Source organism: Cynara cardunculus (assembly GCF_001531365.2).
Source record: "Cynara cardunculus var. scolymus isolate 2C chromosome LG 2, CcrdV1, whole genome shotgun sequence".
In the NCBI taxonomy this organism is placed as follows: domain Eukaryota; kingdom Viridiplantae; phylum Streptophyta; class Magnoliopsida; order Asterales; family Asteraceae; genus Cynara; species Cynara cardunculus.
In genome coordinates, this window is record NC_037529.1 from 11,055,354 (window position 1) to 11,079,563 (window position 24,210).

General features: G+C 36.4%; 1 protein-coding gene across 1 annotated transcript; it reads right to left on the bottom strand.

Annotated features, from left to right (window-relative positions):
• Positions 1-1,274: 1,274 nt before the first annotated feature.
• On the bottom strand, positions 1,275-18,529 carry LOC112505897 (formin-like protein 18). The gene is made up of 20 exons (XM_025109938.1): positions 18,457-18,529; positions 16,876-17,576; positions 15,577-15,798; positions 14,403-15,445; positions 14,198-14,312; positions 13,837-13,908; positions 12,505-12,603; positions 11,873-11,914; positions 11,664-11,744; positions 11,535-11,585; positions 11,356-11,437; positions 5,385-5,479; positions 4,965-5,036; positions 4,766-4,882; positions 4,459-4,527; positions 4,312-4,378; positions 2,432-2,604; positions 1,834-2,028; positions 1,706-1,761; positions 1,275-1,320 (listed from the first exon to the last, which is right to left on the bottom strand). Exons 1-20 carry the CDS (start codon positions 18,527-18,529, stop codon positions 1,275-1,277), a joined length of 3,471 nt encoding a protein of 1,156 aa, XP_024965706.1.
• Between the last annotated feature and the right edge of the window lie 5,681 nt (positions 18,530-24,210).

Sequence of the window (24,210 nt, forward strand, 5' to 3'; positions counted from 1 at the left end):
CGTCTTGGAAGAGAATTGATCTAATAGTGTAGATTTTTTCTTACATTCTCGTCATAACCTTCCTTAGCACCGGAACCCAATCAACCGAAATAAAGGGCCAAGATCGAGAGATGTCATGATGAGAGTGGTCGCGATTGTTAGGCCGTCATTTTGAAAATGAAAATATGGTAGAATGATTAATAATTAAAATGAAATAATCAATTATAAATAAGAATGGTATAAAATGATAAATGTTTAGGAGTTGTTTACCAAACACTTACCCGAGTAAGCGTTTACCAAGTCACATTACCTTATCGAATGAATATAATAAGAACCAAGAATCCTACCCGGTAACATCAAGACAAGGACCAAGAGTCTTACCCAGTAAATGAGGGCGACGACTCTTACCACGGTAAACGCTTATCGGGTAAATTGTTGCATACGATATCATTTTGATGGACTAAAATCTTACCCGGTAGGTAATTGATAGTGTTAAATATTATTAGTAAGCGCTTATTGGGTAAATGTTTGGTAACTTAAAAAAATGTATAAAGCGTAAAAGAAATTTGCATTATGTTATTTAATAATAAAAATTGATTATTTATCCATAAATAAACATATGCTTCCCAAACAATGTATATTGATTATTGTAATTGGAAATGATAGTCATGGCCAAAATGCACCTGCTCAAATGATGTAAAATCACATAAAAAAGTTCAAATAGTAAATTAGGTATTATTAGCGATCCACATATGAGATGGGCAACAAAAACTACATCCATCAAGTGTACATACGTGTCTTATGAGAAATATTTACTCGGGTCGTAGTTAAATGCAACGTAAAAGAACCCGAAACCCTAACAATGTCAATGCTGCGATTTCGAAGTGTTGATCAAACGTCAACACAAATTTCATCTCGTAAACTGATAATTATTGTAAGCCAAAACCATTACATTTACTGTGGTGGCGTTTAATGGAAACATAAAAGGAGAACCTGCTCATATAATATCCAAAATCTCATATTAAAAAATTTAACAAATCTATGAGATTTATGGGTTATTTTCTACATAAATTGGTGATCTAAGATGCTATCTCACTAAATCGTACAAATAATGGAATCAATCGGTTGCAAAAGATCACCAAAACCAACCGGAAAAAAACTTTCTACAACTTGCAACTTGAGGGTAAACTAAGGGTTATGACTCCCTATCAAGTGCATCTAGCAGCAATTTCTCACTATAAAAATGGGAGAGTCATCTTACCATTTTAGCTGCAACACTAAAGAGTCCTACATATTTACAAGCTGCCAACCGCAGAAAATACTGGCACCCATTTGTCTTCGCTGCAGAATACATCAAACAAATTGACATGAAATCTCAACTTCTTGAGAAACCAAGATTGCAGTAGAACAATGAAGAAAAAACCACACAAAGGTGGGGTTGGGGGAGGGTAGGATGAATGCGGACCTTGCCACTACCCTCCCCAAGGGGTAGAGAGGCTGTTTCCGTAAAGATCCACAACTTGCATAACAAAAACATACAAGAAACATATGCAAGAAGTAGCAGAGGAGTGTGTGAATTAAGATGAAACAAGCATGAAACAGAGGGTGTTGTACACAACTATTACTAGACACAAGAAAAACTATGTTGGCAGACGGCATAGAATGGAATCGGATAAAAGCTAAGACTGGCATCCAGTAGAACGAGAAAAAACTAAGACTGACATACAGTAAAAGCATGGAAGATTGAGGGCGGCATACAGTAGAACAAGAAAAAACTAAGACCTGCATACAGTAAAAGCAGGGGAGACTAACGCAGACATACAGTAGAACAAGAAAAAACAAAGACCGACATACAGTAAAAGCAGGAAAGACTAAGGCTGACATACAGTAAAAGCAGGAAAGATTAAGGCCAGCATACAGTAGAGCAGCAGTGAATGTTGATTTTAAGATGTAAGACACCCGTATCAGTTTTGAATTTGAAAAATGGCATATGCTTAAGAAACTAACCTTTGGTCTGATAACGCTCAGCACTGCCAGTTGCAGCAAAAACTGTGGTAGTATACAACTTTACATTTCAGACATTCATCCTGGGAACTCCTCCTTCATCAACATGAGTACCAACTTTTAGCAAAGAAGGCTAGAACACATGCACCCGCTAGTATGCAGTGCCGCAACCAGAACGCGTTTCTATTTCCACCATTTGCATTGAACAGAAAGAAAGAGAAAAAAGAAGTAACAATTATTCGGCACTTTTGATGAGAGAACTTCTCATCAGTTCTGACTCCATATTGGAATGCTTCTGTAGTTTCAACTTTTCTTTTTCAGCTTCCTTCTTTTCTTTTTCAGCTTCCTTCTTTCCTTTTGCAGCTTCCTTCTTTCCTTTAGCAGCTTCCTTCTTTTCTTTTACAGCTTCCTTCTTTTCTTTTTCAGCTTCCCTTTTTTCTTTTTCAGCTTCCCTTTTTTCTTTTTCAGCTTCCTTCTGTAGTCTCAACCTTTCATGTTCAGCTTCCTTCTTTTCTTGTTCAGCTTCCTTTTGTGCCTTCTTCTTCTCCGCCTCTATTTGCTTGCAGTTTTCTTCATGGGCTTGATTAAACATTCTCACAAAGAGAAGCAAAGTTGAAACAACTGAAAAGGATATCAGAACATGGAATTTCTTAGAGGAAGCGGAAATGGATTGTGATCGCCTGAAGATATTATCAGGAAAGTAGGTCCTTTATATGCTGCACTGTATTATGTTACAAAGCAAGAAATGCATGCTTTTCCTCGGGTTAGCAAGTAGATTAACATGTCTAAATGTTTCGGTATCTGAAGGAGTATATGTTTCTCTCTATTGACTCAACTAGCAACTGTTGAGCATATAAAGGTTGAAGCAATTTATTTGTTTCCAGACAAAAGGATGTCTACTAAAATCCTACTTCTATAGATATGGTGCCTTTTGAATATAAAACTGATACCCAACATCAGGGAGGTTAAAACAAGAATGGTAAAAAGGTTGAATGTGAGAATAGATCTCGACTGTAAGAGGGATTCAATCCAAGGGATGTGATTAACCACATTTTTAAACTTTATTTTTAATACCAAAAAACCCCCCCCCCCCCCTCCTTTGCCTATTGTTTTAACGAATATATGAGATATAATCAAAATTAGAGCAAAACATATTATACCAAAAAATAAGCATTTTATTCCCTTCAATTTGCCATCCATATTATTATACTCTTTCATCCGTTCTGTATTCTCACATTCTCAACCTTTTCACCATTCTCACTTGAACCCTCCCCTGTCGAACATTTGTATATCTTTAAACAAGGTTTTCTCATATATAGAAGCACTGCTTATGCAGGTTGGTTTTCATCAAGTTGTTTCTCAAAGCTTAAGAAATTTCCGATTAATTTTGAACTTGAAAAGAAAAGTTCCACCATCAAAAGTTGAATGCTCTTCCAGTTTGAAAAGAAAAGTTTCCGATTAATTTTGAGCTCTGGTTGATTGTGCTTTCTGCATGTGATATACTGATATGAACATGCATGGCCTTTTTGGATGAAGATCTCTAAAGCATGATATCAATATTGAGCCCATTTGTGCGCTAGACAAAGAAGCATTGCACAACAATTTGACCTGGTGATTTAAAGCGGCAGTTTTAGTGAAGCATCAAAAGGCAGATGGTAATGCATTTGTATCTTATTCATAATTGATGTTCTGACTGTTTCATGCCCAACTTTCTGGTAAGAAGGTTATTGATGTGTCAAGGACTACATGAAAGCAGTAGATTGCCCATTGTAGTTGGGTACATTTGCTTTTATCATGCACCTTCCTCTGTGAAGGAGACTAATGGTAAAGCTAGTTGGGTGCTGTTTAGGGACAAATAAGGGTGTTTGAAATCAGAACCCAGATCACAGGAACTTGGAGCCTGTCAGACTGCCTACAAATTGACAGGAATCCTATGTTGCCCTCATCAAAGAACATACCTCCATCATAGATTGACTGTCACAAGGGAAATCATGTAATGATCCTAGCTCATGTTAAATGCATTCCCAGTTTTTCCCTTTGAACCCAACCCCTCCCTCTTTCCCCTTTCTTTAAGCTTTTTAACGTAAAAAATCGGCAACCAAGTGGGTCATAAAAGTGTGATTTAATATATAGCTATTCCAACAACTGCAATGAATGGTGTAAGCACTTCAACCTACACCTTAAAAGGTTGCCACTGAGGTTCCATAAATGTAGGCCTCGATTCAATGTGCAATCCAATAATAACATACCTAACTTAGAGGTGAAAGGAAGCACGTTAAGATGGCAATAGAATTTAGATATTAACATTTCAGTCTTTTTGATGATTACCTTGTTCATATGGGCAACGAGCAGGATCTTCTCCAAAGTAAAGAATCAATGCATCCACACTTTTACCCTATAAAAACAGTGCAGCTTTACAACAATGCTGGGTAAGCTATAGCAGCCTTTGTATCTATAAGAATTTTTTATACATACCACCCCAGAGTACAGTGAGGCCAGGGACTTTACTTCACCTTCCGCGGAAGAAAGAAATTTTTTCAGCGACTGACCACAGAAAACCAAAATAAGCTACTTACGCTTCAGTATAAAGTATAAAAGGAGATATAACATTGTGAAGCAGAATAATCATCTTCCTTATCATTCAATCGTCAAACAACTTCCTCCTAAATACTTTGCATCTTAGATGAAACACAAAGCCTATGAGCTATCAGCTATGTTCATCAAAAGATAATCAGTTACTGTAATAACTAGATTACGACTCTTTTCAATCTTACGTGCTTACCTTGCGGAAGCGTTTAGACACATGTCCATCTTTTTTACACAATTTCTTTTCATGGACTACCTTCTCCAGTCCTTTGGTAATAGCTTGCATCTCTTCTGCCAAGATTTTTAGTTGTATCTGGAATAAAATAATCAATACAATCAACAAAAATGCAACTGAATAACTTCCATTAAAAGATTGTGAATTCTACCAAGATTACCTTTGATGCAGGTTCCAAACTGCCAAGTTCCTTGGAAAAATCTAGGAGTTCCGGTAGTTTGTCCGCAAGCACCTAAGATATCCAAGCAGGGATACCATGAACTAAAGTAAAAGAACGATTTCTCCCGCTCAACAGAACAAAGGATAGAGAAGCAACACCAACTCAACTGACATGACCTGAAGTACCTCTTGTCATTTATACATACTAATTAACCAGGGCCTTGGGTTCTCCAAGGTAAGGACAGAGGCTGTTTCCATGGTCTGAGGATATAGATCTAATATGTTATTTTCCATCAGATGACACCAGCACGGTGCACTCACACATACCAACAGATAACACCAACTTTATGTAATAAGTTAGATCGCAAGGGACAATATGTATTTATTGCAAAAAAAACATAAATAAACAAAAAAATCCTACCTTACAAAGATAATGCATCAGAGTCATTTTGTTGTTCCTGGCACGTGTTTCGTTAAGCTTGAGGAGGCTATCCAATCTGAATCCAACAGCAGCGCCTAAAACCAAAATCAGGTTAGTCCAAAAACACAATCATAGCAGTAAGATCCAGACTACTGGTCCAACTGTCATGGTTTAAAAAGGTGAAACCAAACCCACCAGGAGTTTATGCAACCTTGGCATATTGCCATGGTCGCGGCTGCCAGGTCGCACAGGATCGAGAAGCAACGGACGAGCTAAAGTACCTATTTTGCAAAGTGGACAAGTTGAAGGGGACGCGGGCACGCGAGATGTCCACATTGCGTATATCTCTTGATGCTTTCGGTAGTGCGTGAGCGGCGAGATCGCAAGCGCTAGAGTTTAGGACATGGGCCACCTTGCCACGATTTAGGGTCACGTAGCTAGGTCGTGTATGGATTAGAGGCATTAAACAACTAGGGTTTGGTCATCTAATATTTATGCTTTTATCCTCCAACATTTAATACTTGAGAGAAGAAGAGATTAGGTTACATTTCGTCAAGTGGAAAGATTTGGAGCATGTAATTGGTAAGAACTTCTTTCTTCTCTTTCGGTATGAATAAGTGAACCACCAACTCTCCTCTGTGGATGTACACTATCTCGCCGGTAGTGGAACCACGCTAAATCCTCATGTTGTTATTGTTTTCGTTAGTAGATCTTTATCGCATCGTGTTGTGGTGGTTATTGTTCTTTTTGCTTGGTATCTTTTAGACACATTTGAGATCCTTTTCGCATTGTTTGTTGGGTTTTTGCACTATTTGTTTCGTTTGGGACCTTAGTGCTTGTGTAGTGATAGTTAAATATCCCCCAATAATTAGTGTCAGAGCTCCTATAGTTGTGTGGTAGTGCACTTGTTCAGTTTCTACATAGTGGGGATTTGGTGCACACCAAATGTTTGATAAAATGTCTTGAGACAATCAAGTAACCCTAGTAGATCATCTTCAAGATATGTGAAGGGTTCCTATGCTAGTTCGACAACCGGCCTTGGAATAAAGGTCGGGGATTTTGGAAGTTGGCAACAGAAGATGAAAGCGATTTTGAAGAGGAATCGGGTGCATACTGTTGTGTATGCATTGGATGAATTAAACCCGAATATTTCTGACGGCGAGACGAGGAATTATCTTAAATGAAATATTGTGTGTTAACTACAACTTGCTATGGGTGAAGATGTCATCCCAGAGGTAAGTATGGAAGATATGGCACATGGTATGTGGGGGAAAGCTGGAAGGACTTACTCAAAGAAGTCTCTCACGAACCGCTTGAGCTTGATGAAGATGTTCTACACTATCAAGATGAAAGAGGGGACAACAATTTGAGAACACATGACAGGTTTTGATGATTTTATCATGAATACGAAAGCATCATAAATGAAACATGAGGAAGAGCATATGGCAATGATCTTATAGCTATCGTTTTACGGGAGGGATACCATTACACTGAGTGATGTGAAGATAGGTATTCTCAGTGAAGCTATTGGAAAGCATATTAAAGTGTTGGGTAATGGGAGCACGGATGTAGGTAGTAGTAACCAAGGGTTGTTCAGTGAGTGAGATGTAGCTGATGCCAAATGAAGAGAAAAGTCCAGAGGGTCTTCTGTTTCAAGAAAGCCATATGTGAGGTGCATGTCGAAGAAGCGAGGAAAATGAAATTATTGCAAGCAACCATACCATTAGGTCAAAGATTGTCCTAGGATCAAAGAGGACGGTGACGGTGCTTCAAAGGTTGCAATTGACATCTTGTGTGCAAATGAGAGTTTACATTAAGTTGATCATAGTAGGTGTTGGATTTGGGCACGTCATTTCGTATGACATTGGATAAAGACTCACGTTCGACCTTGGAAGCTAGAAAGGGAGCAACATCTTGATGGGGAATAATGTGACATGCAAGGTGATGGATGGTGGATCAATCCAGATGAAGATGTTCGATGGAGCAATTTCACGATTATAGGCGTGAGGTATGTTCACACTATGTTAAGGTCACTTCTCTCGGTTAGTTAATTTGTGAATCATTGCTACAAGACCACATTTGTTGGTGAAGGAGTGAGAGTCACCATGATAATCATGAAGGGGAAGTTAACAACAAATAACTTGTACATAATGAAGGGGCAGACAATGACAGGGAAAGCTTGTATGGGAGCGAATAGCTCGAAGAAGTTGGTAGTCGCTCATTTATGGCATCTACGCCTCGGTCATACTTTAGAGAAGAATTTAGAGATTCTCCATAAGAGGAAGATGATCACATGTACAAAGCTTAATGACCTTGAATTATGTTCTGACTGTGTGTAGAGCAAGCAGACTCGGGTACCCTTTGGTACTAGAAAGCATATATCCAAGGGAGTATGTGATTATGTACAAACAGATGTTTAGGGGCCAATTTCCATCTCATCCCTTGGTGATGTCCATTATATAATTTCCATTGTAGATGGCTACTCTAGAAAGGTGTGGGTGCATATCATGAAACACAATTCTAAGTCCTTTGAAAAATTCAAGATTTGGTTGACTCTTACGGGGAGTTAAAGAGGACGAAAACTAAAGGGGCTTAGATTGGCAATAGTGGTGAATATAAAGATTGGCTACTAGTACTCACGTTAGGTGCATTTGGTGCGTAGAACAGTACGAGACAAGACAAAAAAAAAAAAAAAACTTCTTGTCCCACGTTTGGCACGAAGTTAGACTAGACTATGTAGGACTAAGTGGAACAAAAATCAGAGATAGGGTCAAAATTGGTAAGTATTAAAATACTCGTATCAAATTTTAATATTGTAAAATCTTCCACAATTTTTTCACCCACCTACCTCTTCTCGCCCATACAGTCTTGTTTGAGTCTAGTCACCTACCAAGAGCACCGATCATCATCGATGGGAAAATTCTTGAAGATGTATAGAGGAGTAACAGTCCAATCAGTTTAAAATACTTCAGAGTATTCGGTTCTCCCATGTTCACACTGCAGGAGAAAAGCCAAACTAGATCCGCATGCAATCCGTGGAATTTTGCTAGGTTATCCGAAAGGGGGCAAAGGCTACAAAATTTGGTTGCTAGAGACAAAGAAGATTTTACCTCGCGTCATGTGACATGTGATGAATTACACTTCTTTTAGGCACAATGGTCCCTATGATGGATGCTAGAACTCCAAAGGTATTAAATATGAGTGTGTGACTTCTCTGATATCTTGGTCTCGAACAGGAAATCACAACCAAGAACCATGATTGAATATAGTTCACTATCATCTACTATTCCTATTCAAATAGTAGAGGTTAGTTGTGACTCCAACTAGGTGGAGATCCGACAAATATGAACAGTGGTGTAGAGTCGGTATGCAAACTTGAACAAAGACTGAGATTATGCGAACTTTAGTTTCGACGAACAACTTGATTACACCTTGAATGATGTTCATTAAGAACCCCTTGATTTTAAGGAGGCTATGAGTGCGTGTGATAGCTCATTGTGGAAGAATGTCATACAAGAAGAGATGCAATATTTTGCCAAGAATGAGACTTGGACATTGGTGCCACCATCAAAAGATAACCGCTTGATAGGTTGCAAATGGGTATTCAAAGTCAAGGGTGATGAAAGGTATAAGTCCTGACTTGTTGCCAAAGGGTCTTCATAGAGAAATGAGATTGATTATGATGAAATCTTTGCCCCCATTGTGCGACACACTTCCATTCGGATCTTGTTGTCGATTGTTGCAGTGAACGGTTTGGAGTTGCAATAGCCGGATGTGAAAACCTTTTTCCTTCACAGAGATTTAGAGGAGACTATTTATATGGTTCAACTAAAGGGTTTAAGGTACTGGGTTTGCAAACTCCACAAGTTGTTGTATGGCTTGAAGCAAACACCATGTCAATGGAAGAGGTTTGGCTCGTTTATACTCAATCTTTGATTTTATTGAAGCGTAAAGGATGCATGCATGTATATTAAGTGTACAAAGGTTGTGTAAGCTTACCTCTTACTATATGTCGATAGTGTCCAAGAATTTAGATGAGATCGGCTAAAGAAGCAACTGAAATTTGAGTTTGAAATGAGGATTTTGGAGTGGCTACAAAGATTCTTGGGATGAAGATAACCTGGCATATATAGCGCAGAAAAAGTTGATATCGACTCTAGTGGAGTATGTCAAAAAAGCGTTGAGGCGGTTCAACATGAAGAGTGCAAAGGTATATTCTACACCCTTACTGGTGCATGTTAAAGCTTTCTAACCATGTCTAGTGTCCGACTCCAATGTGGCCTATATGAGCAAGATATTGTACACTAGTGTTATATGGGCAGTTTGATGTATATCATGGTTTGCACAAAGACCAAATTTTAGCACAAGCAGTTGGCATCACTAGAAAGCACATGTTAAAACCTAGTAAGGCGCATTGGGAAGCCATAAAGACAATTTTGAGGTATATGAAGAGAACTCTAGACAAGGGCTAGTATTCTAGGAAATCAAAATGAGTGCAATTTGATCAATAAATGTGACTCAAATTATGTGGGGGACTAGAACAAGTGTAAGTCAATCTCGGGGTACGTGTTCAATTTATGTGGAACATCTGTCAGCTAGCGTGCGAGATTGCAGACCATAGTAGCATTGTCCACTATGGAGGCAGAGCTTATTGCTGCAGTGAAGGCGACAAAGGAGGCTCTATACTTGAAGCATTTACTGAGTGATCATGGTTTTGTCCAAGGTATGGTGGTAGTGAACTTTGACAACCAGAGTGCAATTCACCTTGCTAAGACTTTGGCCTTTAGCTCAAGGACAAAGCACATACACTTAAGGAGAATCTTTTGTTGTGGCTATGCACGAAGACAAGCTAATATTGCTCTAAACGATTCGTACAATGAGAACGTAGCGAACACGTTCACGAAGGCATCGACTCCCGCAAAGTTCGAGCATTGCTCAAAGCTCATCCAGTAGCTCAACCATTAGTGCCACAAAGTGGGGGGATGGATTGCTGTGGAGCATTATATATTGTTGAGTTGCGGATTGGTCTTGGTTCGGGTTGGAGGTATGGCATATTCTTTTGGATTTGCGTGTTGACGGGTGATGGCCATGTCGACTCGTCAGGACGTCAGTCTTTGTATTGCCTATCTCATCTGCTTGGTTGATTCATTGTGAATTTTGTATCAAGGTGGAGTGTCATGTTAAATAAAAGGGTGACACCAGAGCCACCGTGAATGTATTCGACCTTGGCATGTTGTGATGGTCGCAGTTGCCAGGCCGCACACGATTGAGAAGCAACAGATGAGCTGATGGATCGAGAGGCTGTTTCCACATAGACACTGGCTTGCGAAAAGAGAAACTCAATATATAATAACAGTCAATCACGTAAACTGTGTCCCTGTCCTCTAAATCTAATTATTGGGTTTGTCTACTGAGATTTAGTCAAAAATTACCAGATCTACATTAATTTGAGTGACTAAATACACTAGCTACTAGCAAAGACATTCTCATAACCATAATTAACTCCAATTACTAATCTAAGTGTGAATTTTTAATGAAGCTAATTGATTAACTATATTGAGATCAAACTTTACAGCTTTCTTAAGAAAAAACTACAGAGTTCAAATGCATGCATAGAGTTAAGTGCACTGTTTTTGAAGTTAAATGTTTCCAACCTGGATAGCAATCTTTGGCATTGGACTGCTCTTATAATTGGGTGATATGAGCTAAAGTAAAAGAGAGTTCTCTTCAATGACACTCAGAAACAGAAGAAAACCCATAAACCTGTGAAATTATTAGATTAAGTACCATAAATAGAAAAGATGGGAAGAAAAGCTACTTTGCAACTGTAAGGGATCACAAGCACGTCTAACATAATGCAACCATTGGATTATTGAACTAAGAACAACTGAAGATGACTGTCCTATCTTTTACAAATCAGCATATAATGGTTAGGAGGCCAACATTCTTAATAAGTGGGCTAATAACTCACCTCTTGCAGTTCCCTGGTTCAAAGCATTGCCAAGAGAAAGAATTGTCTGCATGACCCTCCTCAGCTTCACAGAACTCCTGATCTGATATAAGCACCATCAACATACATGAAAAAAGTAAAATTTCATCCAATTAAATTGTCAGTGATTAATTGCAAGATTAAAGTAACAGATAACTTGCCTGTTCTACTGACAAATATACATCATTTAGGCTCTTCCTAAGATCTGAAACCTAAATTACAAAAAGAGCACCAAGTTAAAATCCAGTACTTGTAAGAAGCAGGAAATGCATGTAAGAGTGTCTTCTGACCTGTGTACTAAACTGTAACTTATAAGAGAAAACTCTGAGCTTAGCTTCTGAGCGTGGGACTCTCATTAGCTCCAAGAAGAACTGTTACGAGAAATCAGAAAAAATCCATATGAGTGAGCTGAATCGTGGACATATTTTCATATTTGCGCCTTGGTGCCCCACTTCGTCAACATACTGATGATATAAGGCCAGAGTGGGTACTACATTACCTGTTCACATTTCCCCAATTTATCCACCTCTCCTTTATAGCCCTAAGCATAAAGAAAACGCTAGTTACAGTACAAACAAAAGCTGTGGATGCATAATATAATGGACCACAAACCTCGAAACAGAAATAAAATAAGAGAGACATAGACTATCTTGATTTTGACCACAGTAACCTCAATATTAAACTGGTTAATGGCAGAAAAACTCCTGATATCTGCACAGTTGTAATTTAAATCTTAATTTCTCATTGCTGCAAATTAAACGTTGTAACTTGACATGCATCAATGTCATAGATGACCATCTTGAAACTCGCAAAATTAAGCATGTGGACTACACATGACCGTTCATACTACCACATTTATGTAATTATAGACATTGAACATGAATTGTTCTTAATCTGAAAACAACTTTAAGAACTTGAAGTGCTGAAAATGTTGTAAAAAGGAGAGATGTGCAATGCACTTGACTACTTTTAGACGTTTAGGGGTTCTTTGGCAGTTGATACATGTGACATTGCAACAGAATCAAATGTCAAAATTCACTTTCAGCAAATAAATGTCAAACCTTTAACTACCACCACCCTAAAGTTTGTTTATCCCATTGACCCTGATAAATAGCTCAACTAACATTATACCTTAATCAGTTCCATCTCCTCCTTGGTAGGACAGAACTTTATAAGGTTATCCACCTGATCAACATCCATTGCTGAATCATCCAAAGCCAGGACATAATCCTGTTAAGTTTCACAACTAAAGCATTAAAAGTTTTGATTAGACAACCTAAATTAGGAATTAAACATATGCTTAAGAACGCAAGATGAAATGAGCACATATTCGGAGTATATCATATTGGAAATAAATTCTACATCTAATATAGAAATACATTTTTACATGAAAAAGCTTTGATATAGATATTCAACAGTCTTTCCTAGAACTTGGAGAATGAACTTCTACCACCTTTTTCTTTGCAAATACCTTTGACCATATCTACAGGATTCATGGAACACAACTTTTAGAACTTATGAAACTCTAGAACCCTTTGCCTATGTCATACTGGAGAAGAAACCAAGAGAGAGTTACTAAAGACCAGGAATGTTTCAATAGGTTTGACCTGTAGAAGATGACATACAGCATATAGTGAATGATGCAAAAAAAGGACTGTTTCAGCTCTTGAAGGATTATCCAGATGAGCAATCATACACTTACAGGGGAAAACTATATGGTTCTTGACTATTAAAAGGAAAATATACTGAATTTAGTCACTAGCTTTCTGGAAAATTATGAAGGCACTGGATAAAAGAAAGTACCAAGGATTTCCTCAAGTAGAGCTAATTAATAACATAATGGTTTGTTGGCTTCTGGCCAAATGTACACCTACTAAAGTAATTGGTGGTAGTTCCTTCCCTCCCGAATTACTAGGATACCTTGGTTCACTCCCTCCAACAAACATTGGTGTTTCTCATACTCGACCCATCTCAAATGAATGCAGAATGATGGTTTGTTATAATCTCAATTTGGATGCCAACCAACAATTTTCTACTTCAACCCCCCATCTCCCTCCTCCCCCTTTCCCCTTCAACAAAGTGATAAGGTTTATCCTACTAACTGGGCACACAAATAATTTTTTGGCTCTCCGATATCCGGTTAATTGGATTGCCTTAGCTCTACTTCACAAAATTTAATATTTTTTCATGCTTAAGAGACATACTGAACATAAAAAATGAACTACTTCATCAATTTATGAGAACCTCGTGTGTTTTTGTATGTAAGTTTTGTCTAACGATATTTTATTATGTGTTCAGTTTTTCTTTTATCTTTTTGATGAATTCTAAGTAGCAAACAACATAAAAGAGATGGGCTAAGTAGGTTTGTGTATAATATAAATTTAATCACCTTTTTCAAGTCGATCAGCATATTCTTGTATTTAACAGTAATCTTGATTAAGATGAAAAATATCTTGAGCTTACCATCAGTTCAGGCAAGGGTGTCTTCACCTTTGAAAGCATGATCTCACAGTTATATGCCCGCCTATGCTCAATCTGCAATAAGTATGAAACATCAATCAATGTTGCATTTGAAGATGTTTTGAACTCATTCCGTTTGCCACTTTCACACCTTGTCGCTGGAGTCTCCATGAACATAAGTTCTTTTAGACAGAATAGCATTATCATCATTGAATTTTAATGATATTACAGGTAACTCCGGAAATTTTGAGAGCAAACAAATAAACAATAACCGAAGTAGTTGCCAACCTTAACAGTGAGCATAGCTAGAAGGTGCTAAAGATGTATGTTCATTGCATGCAAGTGAGAAGGAAAATTATTTTACCAGTTGTATTTTTTCGGGTTTATTCGCTGCTCGGGATTTTGCTTTGGCCTTGTCGGAATTCGGGTTTGCTGCTGAGAAGAGATGTTCAAGTTCCGACATATCAATCTCCGGCGCCCTAATGAGATGAACCATAAGAAAATGAGAACATCAAAAAAACAAAACTTAGTATGAGACGTCATTCTCCTTCAAGAAAAAAAAGAACCACCTTGCAGCTTCACCAGATTTTTGGGCTTCAGCCCACAAGCTTCCTTGTGCCGCTCTATTTAACTTTAACCAATGCAATGGCTTCAGCTTCTTTGCTGGTTGACTCTTCACAGCAGTTGTCCTTGATAGTGTACGCCCCTTGGATGCAGGAGGTGGAGGAGATGGAGCAGACACACTGGGTGCTTTTGAAAGAGATGGTGGTGGAGGTGGAGCAGCATCTCCTTTCACATTTCCATTAGCAGCTGCGGCTGGAGGAGGGGGTGGTGGAGGTCCTGAATGTGATGCAGAATTGGCACGCGAGGATTTAGGAGGTGGGGGAGGTGGTGCTGACGGAGGTGCTGGAGGTGCTGGTGCTGCGGGTGGTGCTGGTGGGGCAGGAGGTCCACTCCCAGAACCGGGAGGAGGAGGGGGAGGAGGTCCAGGTACAGTACTTGTCTTCTTCGCTGGAGGAGGTGGGGGTGGAGGAGGCCCAACCTTACCACCTGTAGCTTGCTGACCAGAAGGTGGGATAGGAGGAGCCGACGAAGATGTTGCACTATCTTGCTGATGTGTCTCAACCTTTTCAGAAACAGAAGGATGTGAACAGGTCAAAATGATATGAGGTGGCATGGAGAAAGATTTTGTAGAACCATGCAAGGATGCTTGTAATTGAGCAGGTGACCGTGCTGACGATGGTAATTGTCTGGGAAGCGAAACACTTCTAGGTCCAACAGTTTGGACCTCTGCCTTGTGCAAACCAGCTTCTGTGCCAGATCTCTTTAACTTGGTTTCTTTATGCTGATTCTTTTTAGGAAGCGTTTGAAGTAAATTGCTAGCCTCAGGCTTTTGATGAAAACTAGTCTCAATCATTTCATGGACGATATCTGACAAAGCCATCTGGGTGAGCCTATTCAAAGCAGCATCACTTTTAGGAACAAGCCAATCCACACTGCTAAACATTTCTTGAACTTTAGAAAATGCTTCAATTGGGAGCCCCTCCTCCTCAAAACAAGACAAATCTACTGGAATCGCAGAAGCTGCAGCGTCCATTTCGGAGAAAAGAAGCTTCATCCGATAAAAATCACTTAGATATAAATATATAGTGTGTAAGTATGCATGAAAACTAATATGAATGCTTATGTTGGGAGGTATGCTATAAAACAAGTTAACAACTACGTCCTCATCAAGAAAAATACCTCAGCTCTGAAGTCCTTAGGAAATTGATCCTTAGCATCCCAATGTAAGTCAATTTCATCACGATTAAGCATCAACATATTTGATTTGATAAATGCTGTGTTGAACATGGCACGATACATTATCTTTTCAGGCCCCGTGTCATCATGTAAGCTAATACACTCCAGCACAATGTCACCTTGAATATGACAATTAATATCAATTTTAACCAGTTCACTTTCTGCCTGCAATGCATGGAAAAGGTCGAAACTAATGAACAAACCAAAGGCGGTTATATAACATGCATGTGAACATGTAGGAGAAAATGTCACTTCTAGCTGAACTATTAAAAGAAAAAAAAGCTGACAAGATACATGTAGCAGATTCAGGTGAACATCTCACAAGAGATGATTCATGATGAAATATTAATGTTTAGACATTACCCAAAAACCATTCTGCAGGTTCAACATGCAAGTTCTTCCCCTTATTTTGTTTACAATATGTCAAAGTAGTACTCTTCAGAATTTATGAGAGCTATGCAAGATTACTCCACTATGAACAATTAACAAAGAGTCCATCTGATGTATAATAACAGCCTTCATACTTGGAGGAGGAAGGCCATGCTCATGTATTTGTCAAGTCAGTAAAGGGTTTTTAAGATGCATAAAAAAATGGTCATTTTGACACTGGTCTACTTGAACATAATATATCGAACTACTGAGACATGTTTATCATGTCTCTTTGTTCCTCAATCGAAATTCTTCAGTTTTTTTGTATATAAGAATAGCACATTCTTAAACATTTACCATATCAACTTCAAAGAGTGCAACAACCAAAAGGTCCAAAACACAAGGAGCATCACTGTTGGAAACATCAAAGTTGTACACATTAGGCCATTTGCAGGGGACCCAAACCTCATAAAGAAGTAACCCTTGCAATACTGTATATGTTTTATCCACATTACATGATGCATACATCTAAGGCAAGTTAAGTTTGCAAACTTCTTCATTGAAAGATGTGCCATTAAATAAATCATCAAAGTATGCTAAACTTATAGGATTGAGGATTTCTGGTGTTGCAAGTTGCAACAACATTAGACTGAATCAAGATGACAACTACAAACACGATGAAGATGTACGAAGCAAACACATATGAATCTTACTATTGGCCCCACTGATCTTTTAGAATAAGAAATATAGCTCTCAAATAACATAACAAGGGAATGAAGAAAAAGGAAGCACTTCCACTTCTCAAAGCTGGAAATAAGACAATTCAGATAGACCAAAGGTATTGCATACTACAATGAAGATAGAACATCTTACCTGATTGTAATATCGGACATTCTTACTCCTCCTTGGGGTTGAGAACAGAAGTTTGGGGGTTTTATCAACATGTAACAAAGGATCCCGTCCATAAATCCTGAAGATAGGGCAGCAACCCCCTTTTCCGTCAAAATCAGGAATCATTCTGATTATCACACAATCCAAAGTGAGTGCCCTGTCCGCTGGAGGCCATTCTGTCTCAGCAGTCCTCCTTGACACATACTGCAAGTACCTCAACTGAGAAGGTACAGGATTAAGAGTTGACATTACGGGTAACATATCACGAGGAGCCTGCTTATGAACCATGTCCAGGGTCTTGAATTCACCAGTGCAATGTTTTCTGTAAAGCAAGAGAGCAGCCATCATGAAAGCTAAAACCGGCCAACCACCAACCTCAGAATGCATTAGAAGAACATTTTGTTGTCCAAGTGAAAGCCAGCTTTCGCTCGATTTTAGAAAATGGTGGATAACCTCCAACGAGAGCAATGAGCAACCTTCATAGTGCCGAGGATAGTCCATTATAGTAATGTCATATTCCGACAAAACAGAGGCAATCCTGCTCGCTGAATCTCCCTCCCGAAAATTAAAAATCATGATTGATGATTCAGGGAAATTATCCTTAAACTGACTTATTATGTTGCCCACATAAACTTTATAATCTTCTTGTTCCCAAGCTTCAGTGCTGAAACAGCAATCGAAGACTATACACCAAAAGGGCGCATCATCAAATATCAAACTCAAACAAGTTCTAATCTTGAATATATCCACACTTACAAAGAAATTGTACGCATACTCAAAACATGGAGCTGTGTACACAAAATGCTGGCATCTAATGTACATTTCCACAAGGGAAAAAACATACAGAAGTATAGCCTATATCATGAGAACAAAAATTACAAAATATGGACTATGGTAAATAGGCAATGTCATATCCTCCTAGTCCATTACATTGTAGTTTGTACCATCACAAAGCTTGCATGAGGCACTGGAGGGGTAACAAGATCACTTAATTACTTGTCCACCCAGACCAAATACCGTATGTAGTAAATCAAAAGACCATTATATTTTTGAGATTATATGAAAGGGAAACAAGACATGTTATTAAAGAGACGAGATTATAACCACACTTAGTTCAGAAAAACAAAAAACCACTAGAAAATGTTCAAATAAGTTCAAGAACATAAACTCATTATTAGAACAACATCTAATTTAGAGATGACACAATCCTGCCTTAAATGTTTTCAGTTTTCATTTCTAATGTGTCCGGAGACCACCAACTTATAAGCAATTATTCAATGTCTTCACTAGAGCTTCAAAACATCCAATTACCACACTGCAACACAATATCACAAGTTCATGACCAGACACTAGTTTTAAAGTAAAGTTTAACGATAAATCAATATTGATACAACTATTTATGGCAGCATTCAACTACCCAAAATATCATATCCCCAAATAAACAGTAGCATCTAAACCTAGATAGAAGTGAAGTGATGATACAAGGGGAAAGGTTTATAAAAAAAAGGGATGACACGTATACGTATGAAACTAATTACTCCATTAATGGAGGAAATGTGTTACCGTATATTCTTTCAAAGATCCCGAGAAGTCCATCGGGTGGCTTCTTATACAACAATTTCCGCAACAATGCCATTGGAATTCAGTGATTTTGAAACCCTAGAAACAATTTCGATAAATCCCCCAACCTCTGTAGAAAAGATACATTTACGTTGTGGTTTTGTGTGTGTATAGTTTACGACGTGAATCAATGAGGTTTTGGTAATGCCGATTGATTCCTGTGAGGTTGATGACTGAAATGATTGCTTCGATTTTGTGTTTGTTAAGGTTTCTATCAGATCAGCATGATGAGTTGCACCATCGTTGCTCCAAAGCACCAAGGGTTTGTGTTTTGCATGCAATTTTTTTTTTTATTTCAATCTCTTTCCAAATAAATACTTGTTTTCTTTCATGAAAACCATTTTTATGTTTTCTTTGACCAATAATATACAAATTAACCTTATTTTCATGTTTTATTTTTTATATAAAATCCTCAACTTGTAATCGATCTAAAACGACTCATTGTTTTTTTGAAGGATACTTGTGTAATACAGTAAGATATATCTTGATTTTAATATTTTATTTTATTTTATCTTTGTCGATATTATAATATGATTTTATGTAGTACCGAAAAACGATAATATATTTATTTTTTTTGAATAAAATATAAATTTGAAGGCATCATAAAATTTTTAAAAAAATATATGTCGATTTTTAAGTCAAATTAAATATTTAAAAGTTCTTGTTTTTGTGTAATTTCTTTAATTAAATTTTTTATTATAATATAATTTAGATTTAATAATAAAGTCATTTATTTTTTGTTTAATAATATAATTCTTTTATAAAGATAAATTTAGTATTTTGAATTCAATGATTATCCTAAATATATTTTAGATTGTTTATATTTAAAATGTGATAGTTATCTAGAATTTGATTATGTTTATCTATGGTTAGTTACACAAATTCAAACATAGAGCTTTAATAAGTTGTACATATGGACAATTTACTTATAATTTTGAACTTTAAGTAATATACATCAACAAACAGTACATAATACTTTAAAACTTGTTTTTAAGAGATTGGACCAAATGCTTTATAATATAGTATAGATAAGAAAGTTACTAAAACCTTCTTTTAAAAGATTAAAAAAAATTGACAAGATACATGTAACAGATTCAGGTGAACATGTTACAAGAGATGATGCATCAACATAATGAAATATAAATTTCTTAGATATTAGTCAGTAACCATTCTGCAAGTTCAACAACAAGTTCTTCCCCATATTTTGTTTAAAATAGATCTAAGTAATACTGTCCGAAATTTATCAGAGTTATGAAAAATTACTCCACTATGAACACAAAGTCAATCTGATCTATAATAACAGCCTTGATGCTTGGAGAAGGAAGATCATGCTCATGCATTTGTCAGGTCAATAAACGATTATTAAGATGCATAAAAAAAATGGTCATTTTGATAATGGTCTACTTGCACACAACATATATCTAACTACTAAGACATGTTTATCAAGTATATTTGTTCCTCAATCGAAATTCTTCAGTTTTTTGTTTATATATAAGAATAGCGCATTCTTAAACATTTACCATAACAACTTCAAATAAAACTTGTTTTCTTTCATGAAAGACGTTTCTATGTTTTCTTGCAATAATATACAAAATAACGTTATTTTCATGTTTTTTTATTTAAAATGTTGAAGTTGTAGTTGATCCAAAACGTAATATTACAATACAATTGTATCCATATAATACAGAGTAATACATCTTGATTTTGAAGTAGAATAAAACTCTCAATCTTGATTCATTATTCGTTATATTTTATGTTTTTGTGTGGTTCTGATAGACCGAGAACGATATTGGTTGGTTATCAGTTTTATAAAATATTCAGCTATATTAATAAAGCTCGACATTTATCTTGCATTTAAACATGTTTATTCAGTCATATAAGTCGGTTATATTAGATTCAAATGTGGAGTTTTAAAAAGTTGTATGCATGCAAATATAAGTTGTAAAATTGAATTTTAAAACATCGGTAAATTGTTTTATGATGTATTAAAATTATGCATGCATAATATGCTATTCAATCCTATTCTAAAGGGGTCGTTACTAAACACTTACTTGGTTAGTGTTTATCAGATAAATTTTCTCATTGGATAAACATGAGAAGGACCAAGTATTATATTATATTATTACGGGTCAATGTTTATTCTATATTTAAACAAATTATTAGTTAGTTTTATATAGTTTCAATATGAAGATTTCAAGAAATTATATGTATCCAGTGACAACTTTTAGACTTTAATTATATAAGATTTCAATATATGAAGTAAATGTTTTTAATATAGTAAATATAATAGATAACATGCTTGGATATGAATATATGTATGAACAAAATTTTGAAAACCCAACTAAAAATTGAAAAAAAGTTAAGGGTTGTTTACCAAACGTTTGTTCAGGTAAGTGAATACCAAGTTATTTTATCTTACTGGATGAATATGGTAAGAATCAAGAATCTTACCCGGTAAGAGCGAGACAAGGATCAAGAGTCTTACCCGGTAAGTGAAGGCGACGACTCTTACCACGATAAGTGATTACCGAGTAAATTGTTGTATACGATAACGTTTTGGTGGACTGAAATCTTATCCAGTAAATAAATGATAGTGTTAAATTTACCGGTAAATGCTTACCGGACAAGTGTTTGGTAAACGGCACCTTAGATGAGTATAAAGAGAATAGGGTATTAGGCTTTTTTATATAACTTATTTAATTAAGAATTAATTTATTTAAGACAATTTAGATTTCAAAACCATGAGATAAATCTATGGAGTTTAATGCTCAATAAACAATTAAAACGATTAACAATCTGAAACTAAACATAAACCATTAATGATTTGAACCTAAAACCAAACAATTAATGGTTTGAACATAAATAATTTCGGCTATACTTTTACACAAGTCATAAAAAACCCTAAACACATGTAAATTGGGCCCAAAAATTTTGGGGCCTTGTTCAAAATCTCACATTTAACATGTTAAGGGACGACCTTATTCTAGTATGTAATCTATTCAAGGGGAAGGATGAGAGCGTAATGTATACATAGTCATTCATTAAGAACCATAAAATATTTGAGAAACCGTGAGAAGATATTTATTCATTGATGCATAGCACATATGTATCACGACGGGTCTCTTTGGGGCATACCATATATTATTAATAATTTTAAACATAAAATCAAATCATTGGCTGAAATAAATAAGCTTAAATATAAGGCCACAAACAGGAAAAACCGATAATCAAATGGAAAACACCCCCATTTAATGATCGGATCACCGATTACGCTAAAAAACTACAGATTTCGATCCCAAATCATGGACCAAAACTTTCGGTCCAATGGCAACTCGTACGACCCGATCGAATCGACCCAAATATCTCAGTCCAACCCTCAACGAACCCTAGACACGGTCCATATGTGGATCAAGATTAACCACCGTCCCTGGGCTAAATCAGTAGCTACAGATAGCCCAAGAGTCGTCATGCAACACCAACACCAGGGAGTAGACCAAGACGGGGACGGATGCGTTGCAGCCGGCACGAGGTCGTGGCCTTAACCGGTGTCAACCATCGCTTGAAAGACCCCGGGACAAGGGTCATGGCCTTATCTAGGAAGTAAACAACACACAATCGTGACAAAACTTGTTGGCTTCCACTAAGAACCACCTTCGCTTAGAAACAATGCAGCAACGCAAGAGCTGCGATCCAAATGGCACGCCAACCACAAGGCAACTTTCCTGAACACCACAATGCTGCCAGGACCCAAGCAGTCTAAGCGACGACACAATAGAAAACCAGTCGTTCGACAATAATAGCAAAAGCAACAGTATAGCGGTAGCACAAGCCGTCGTGGTTCTTCGGCCACGGTGCTACCTCTAATCGGTTGTGTGAAGGCAGAAGATAAAACCATAGAATGACGGTGTGAGGCTGCGACCAAATTCGATTCTAAGCCACCATGTAATGTGTTAGCATTGCCTATAAGAAGGAGCATAAGCGACTTAACCGCAGTTCGAGTGCCATCAAAGATGGGATAGCAGCCGTTGTCAAGCAGTCGATGGCCAATGCACGGGCAACCCTAGACATGGCACCAACAAAGGATAGAAAAGGGGCTTCGATTAGTTTTCATCTAATCTGATTATTGGTTTTATATTCAAAGTGGCTTTGATACCATTATAGAATTTTAAAGAAATTTTTTACCATTAAATGCCACGGAAAATAATTTTAGGAAACTTTTTTAAAATTAAAACCCTTAGCCGGATCCAATGACTTATAGAACAAATCTAAACAAACCATAAGGTGTTTAGAGGGTTACCTTTTAGATATGACGAGGATTCTGACGGAGCACTTAGAAACCAAAATAGGTTTCCTCTATCGGTAGTCCACACACAATACGCTTCGAGTAATCCGGACCCTAGATCTATATGTGTTTTCAACAGAAAGAAAGAAAATGTTTTTTTTTTTGTTTTTCTATGATAGCTCACAAGTAAAAGATTGATGACCTTTTATTGTTAGACTTTCACCTTATTTATATCAATTGAATTATAGACATACTATAATTCAAAATAAGGATTTGTAATTATCTGTAACATATATATAATTACCTTAAACTTTAAACTATACTATATTATAAAGTATTTGACAATAACTCTTAAAATAATTTTTTATGCATAAAGTACATTTTATTGATGCACGTTACTTAAAATTCTAGATCACAAGTAAATTATGCGTAAATACAACTTATTAAGCTCCATATTTGAATTCGTGTAACTAACTATAGATAAATATAATCAAATACATTATAAAATTCTCATTTTAAATATATATAAAATATAATTAGGATAACTGTTGAGTTATAACAGAATAATTAATTATTATCTGTAAAAAATTATATTATTAAACGAAAAACAAATTACTTCGTCATCAAAACCTAAATTAAATTATAATACAAAAAATTGAATTAAAGAAATTACACAAAAAAAAAACTTATATATATATATATATATATATATTTTAAAATTTTATGATATCTTCAAATTTATATTTTTAAAGAAAACATTATTGCTTGCTCAAAACCGTATAAATCCATATTATAATATCAACAGAGATCAAAAAAATAAAACGAAACATTAAAATCGAGATATATCTCGATGCATTGGACGGGTACCCTTTTACTATAATTATATACTTTTATAGATAATACCACGTAATTATCATAATTACATTTAACAGATTTTCATAATTATCCACCAAGAATAATTATTTCAACAATCAATATGATTTAACTTGAGTTTCTACAAATGGAGGTACATGTATTCTTTGTGTGCAACTCTACAGGTTTATATACTCCCCAATAATATTCATGTGTAATATGTGTCGGGGACATATAAAAACTTACAACGTCCCTTCATGTATATCTCATACGTTGGATATTTATGGTCATACATAACATGCATAAAACTTTCATGTCATCATACCTATATATCTTGGCTATATAAGCGTATCATCATTTCATGTAAAACAAACATGCTAAAACATCACATCAAATGCTTCATAATGCATATAATACATTTATATAGCATATATGCATTTCGAAAAGAAAAAAAAAAACTCACAACATATTCACCTTGTTTTGCACTTTAACTTTTCTTTTGATTTCTCACTCAAACTTGGTATTATATTGAGAGTGATTTCTTATTTTGGTATGGAAATAAT

What these genes read in the sequence shown, in the direction of transcription:
- LOC112505897 (XM_025109938.1), bottom strand. Translation starts at nt 18,529, where the DNA reads ATGGCATTGTTGCGGAAATTGTTGTATAAGAAGCCACCCGATGGACTT. An exon ending in CTAAGGACTTCAGAGCTGAG is followed by an intron (nt 15,446 to 15,576) that starts GTATTTTTCTTG and finishes TATCGGATGAAG; the next exon opens with CTTCTTTTCTCCGAAATGGA. An exon ending in AATTGGGGAAATGTGAACAG is followed by an intron (nt 11,745 to 11,872) that starts GTAATGTAGTAC and finishes TTCTCGTAACAG; the next exon opens with TTCTTCTTGGAGCTAATGAG.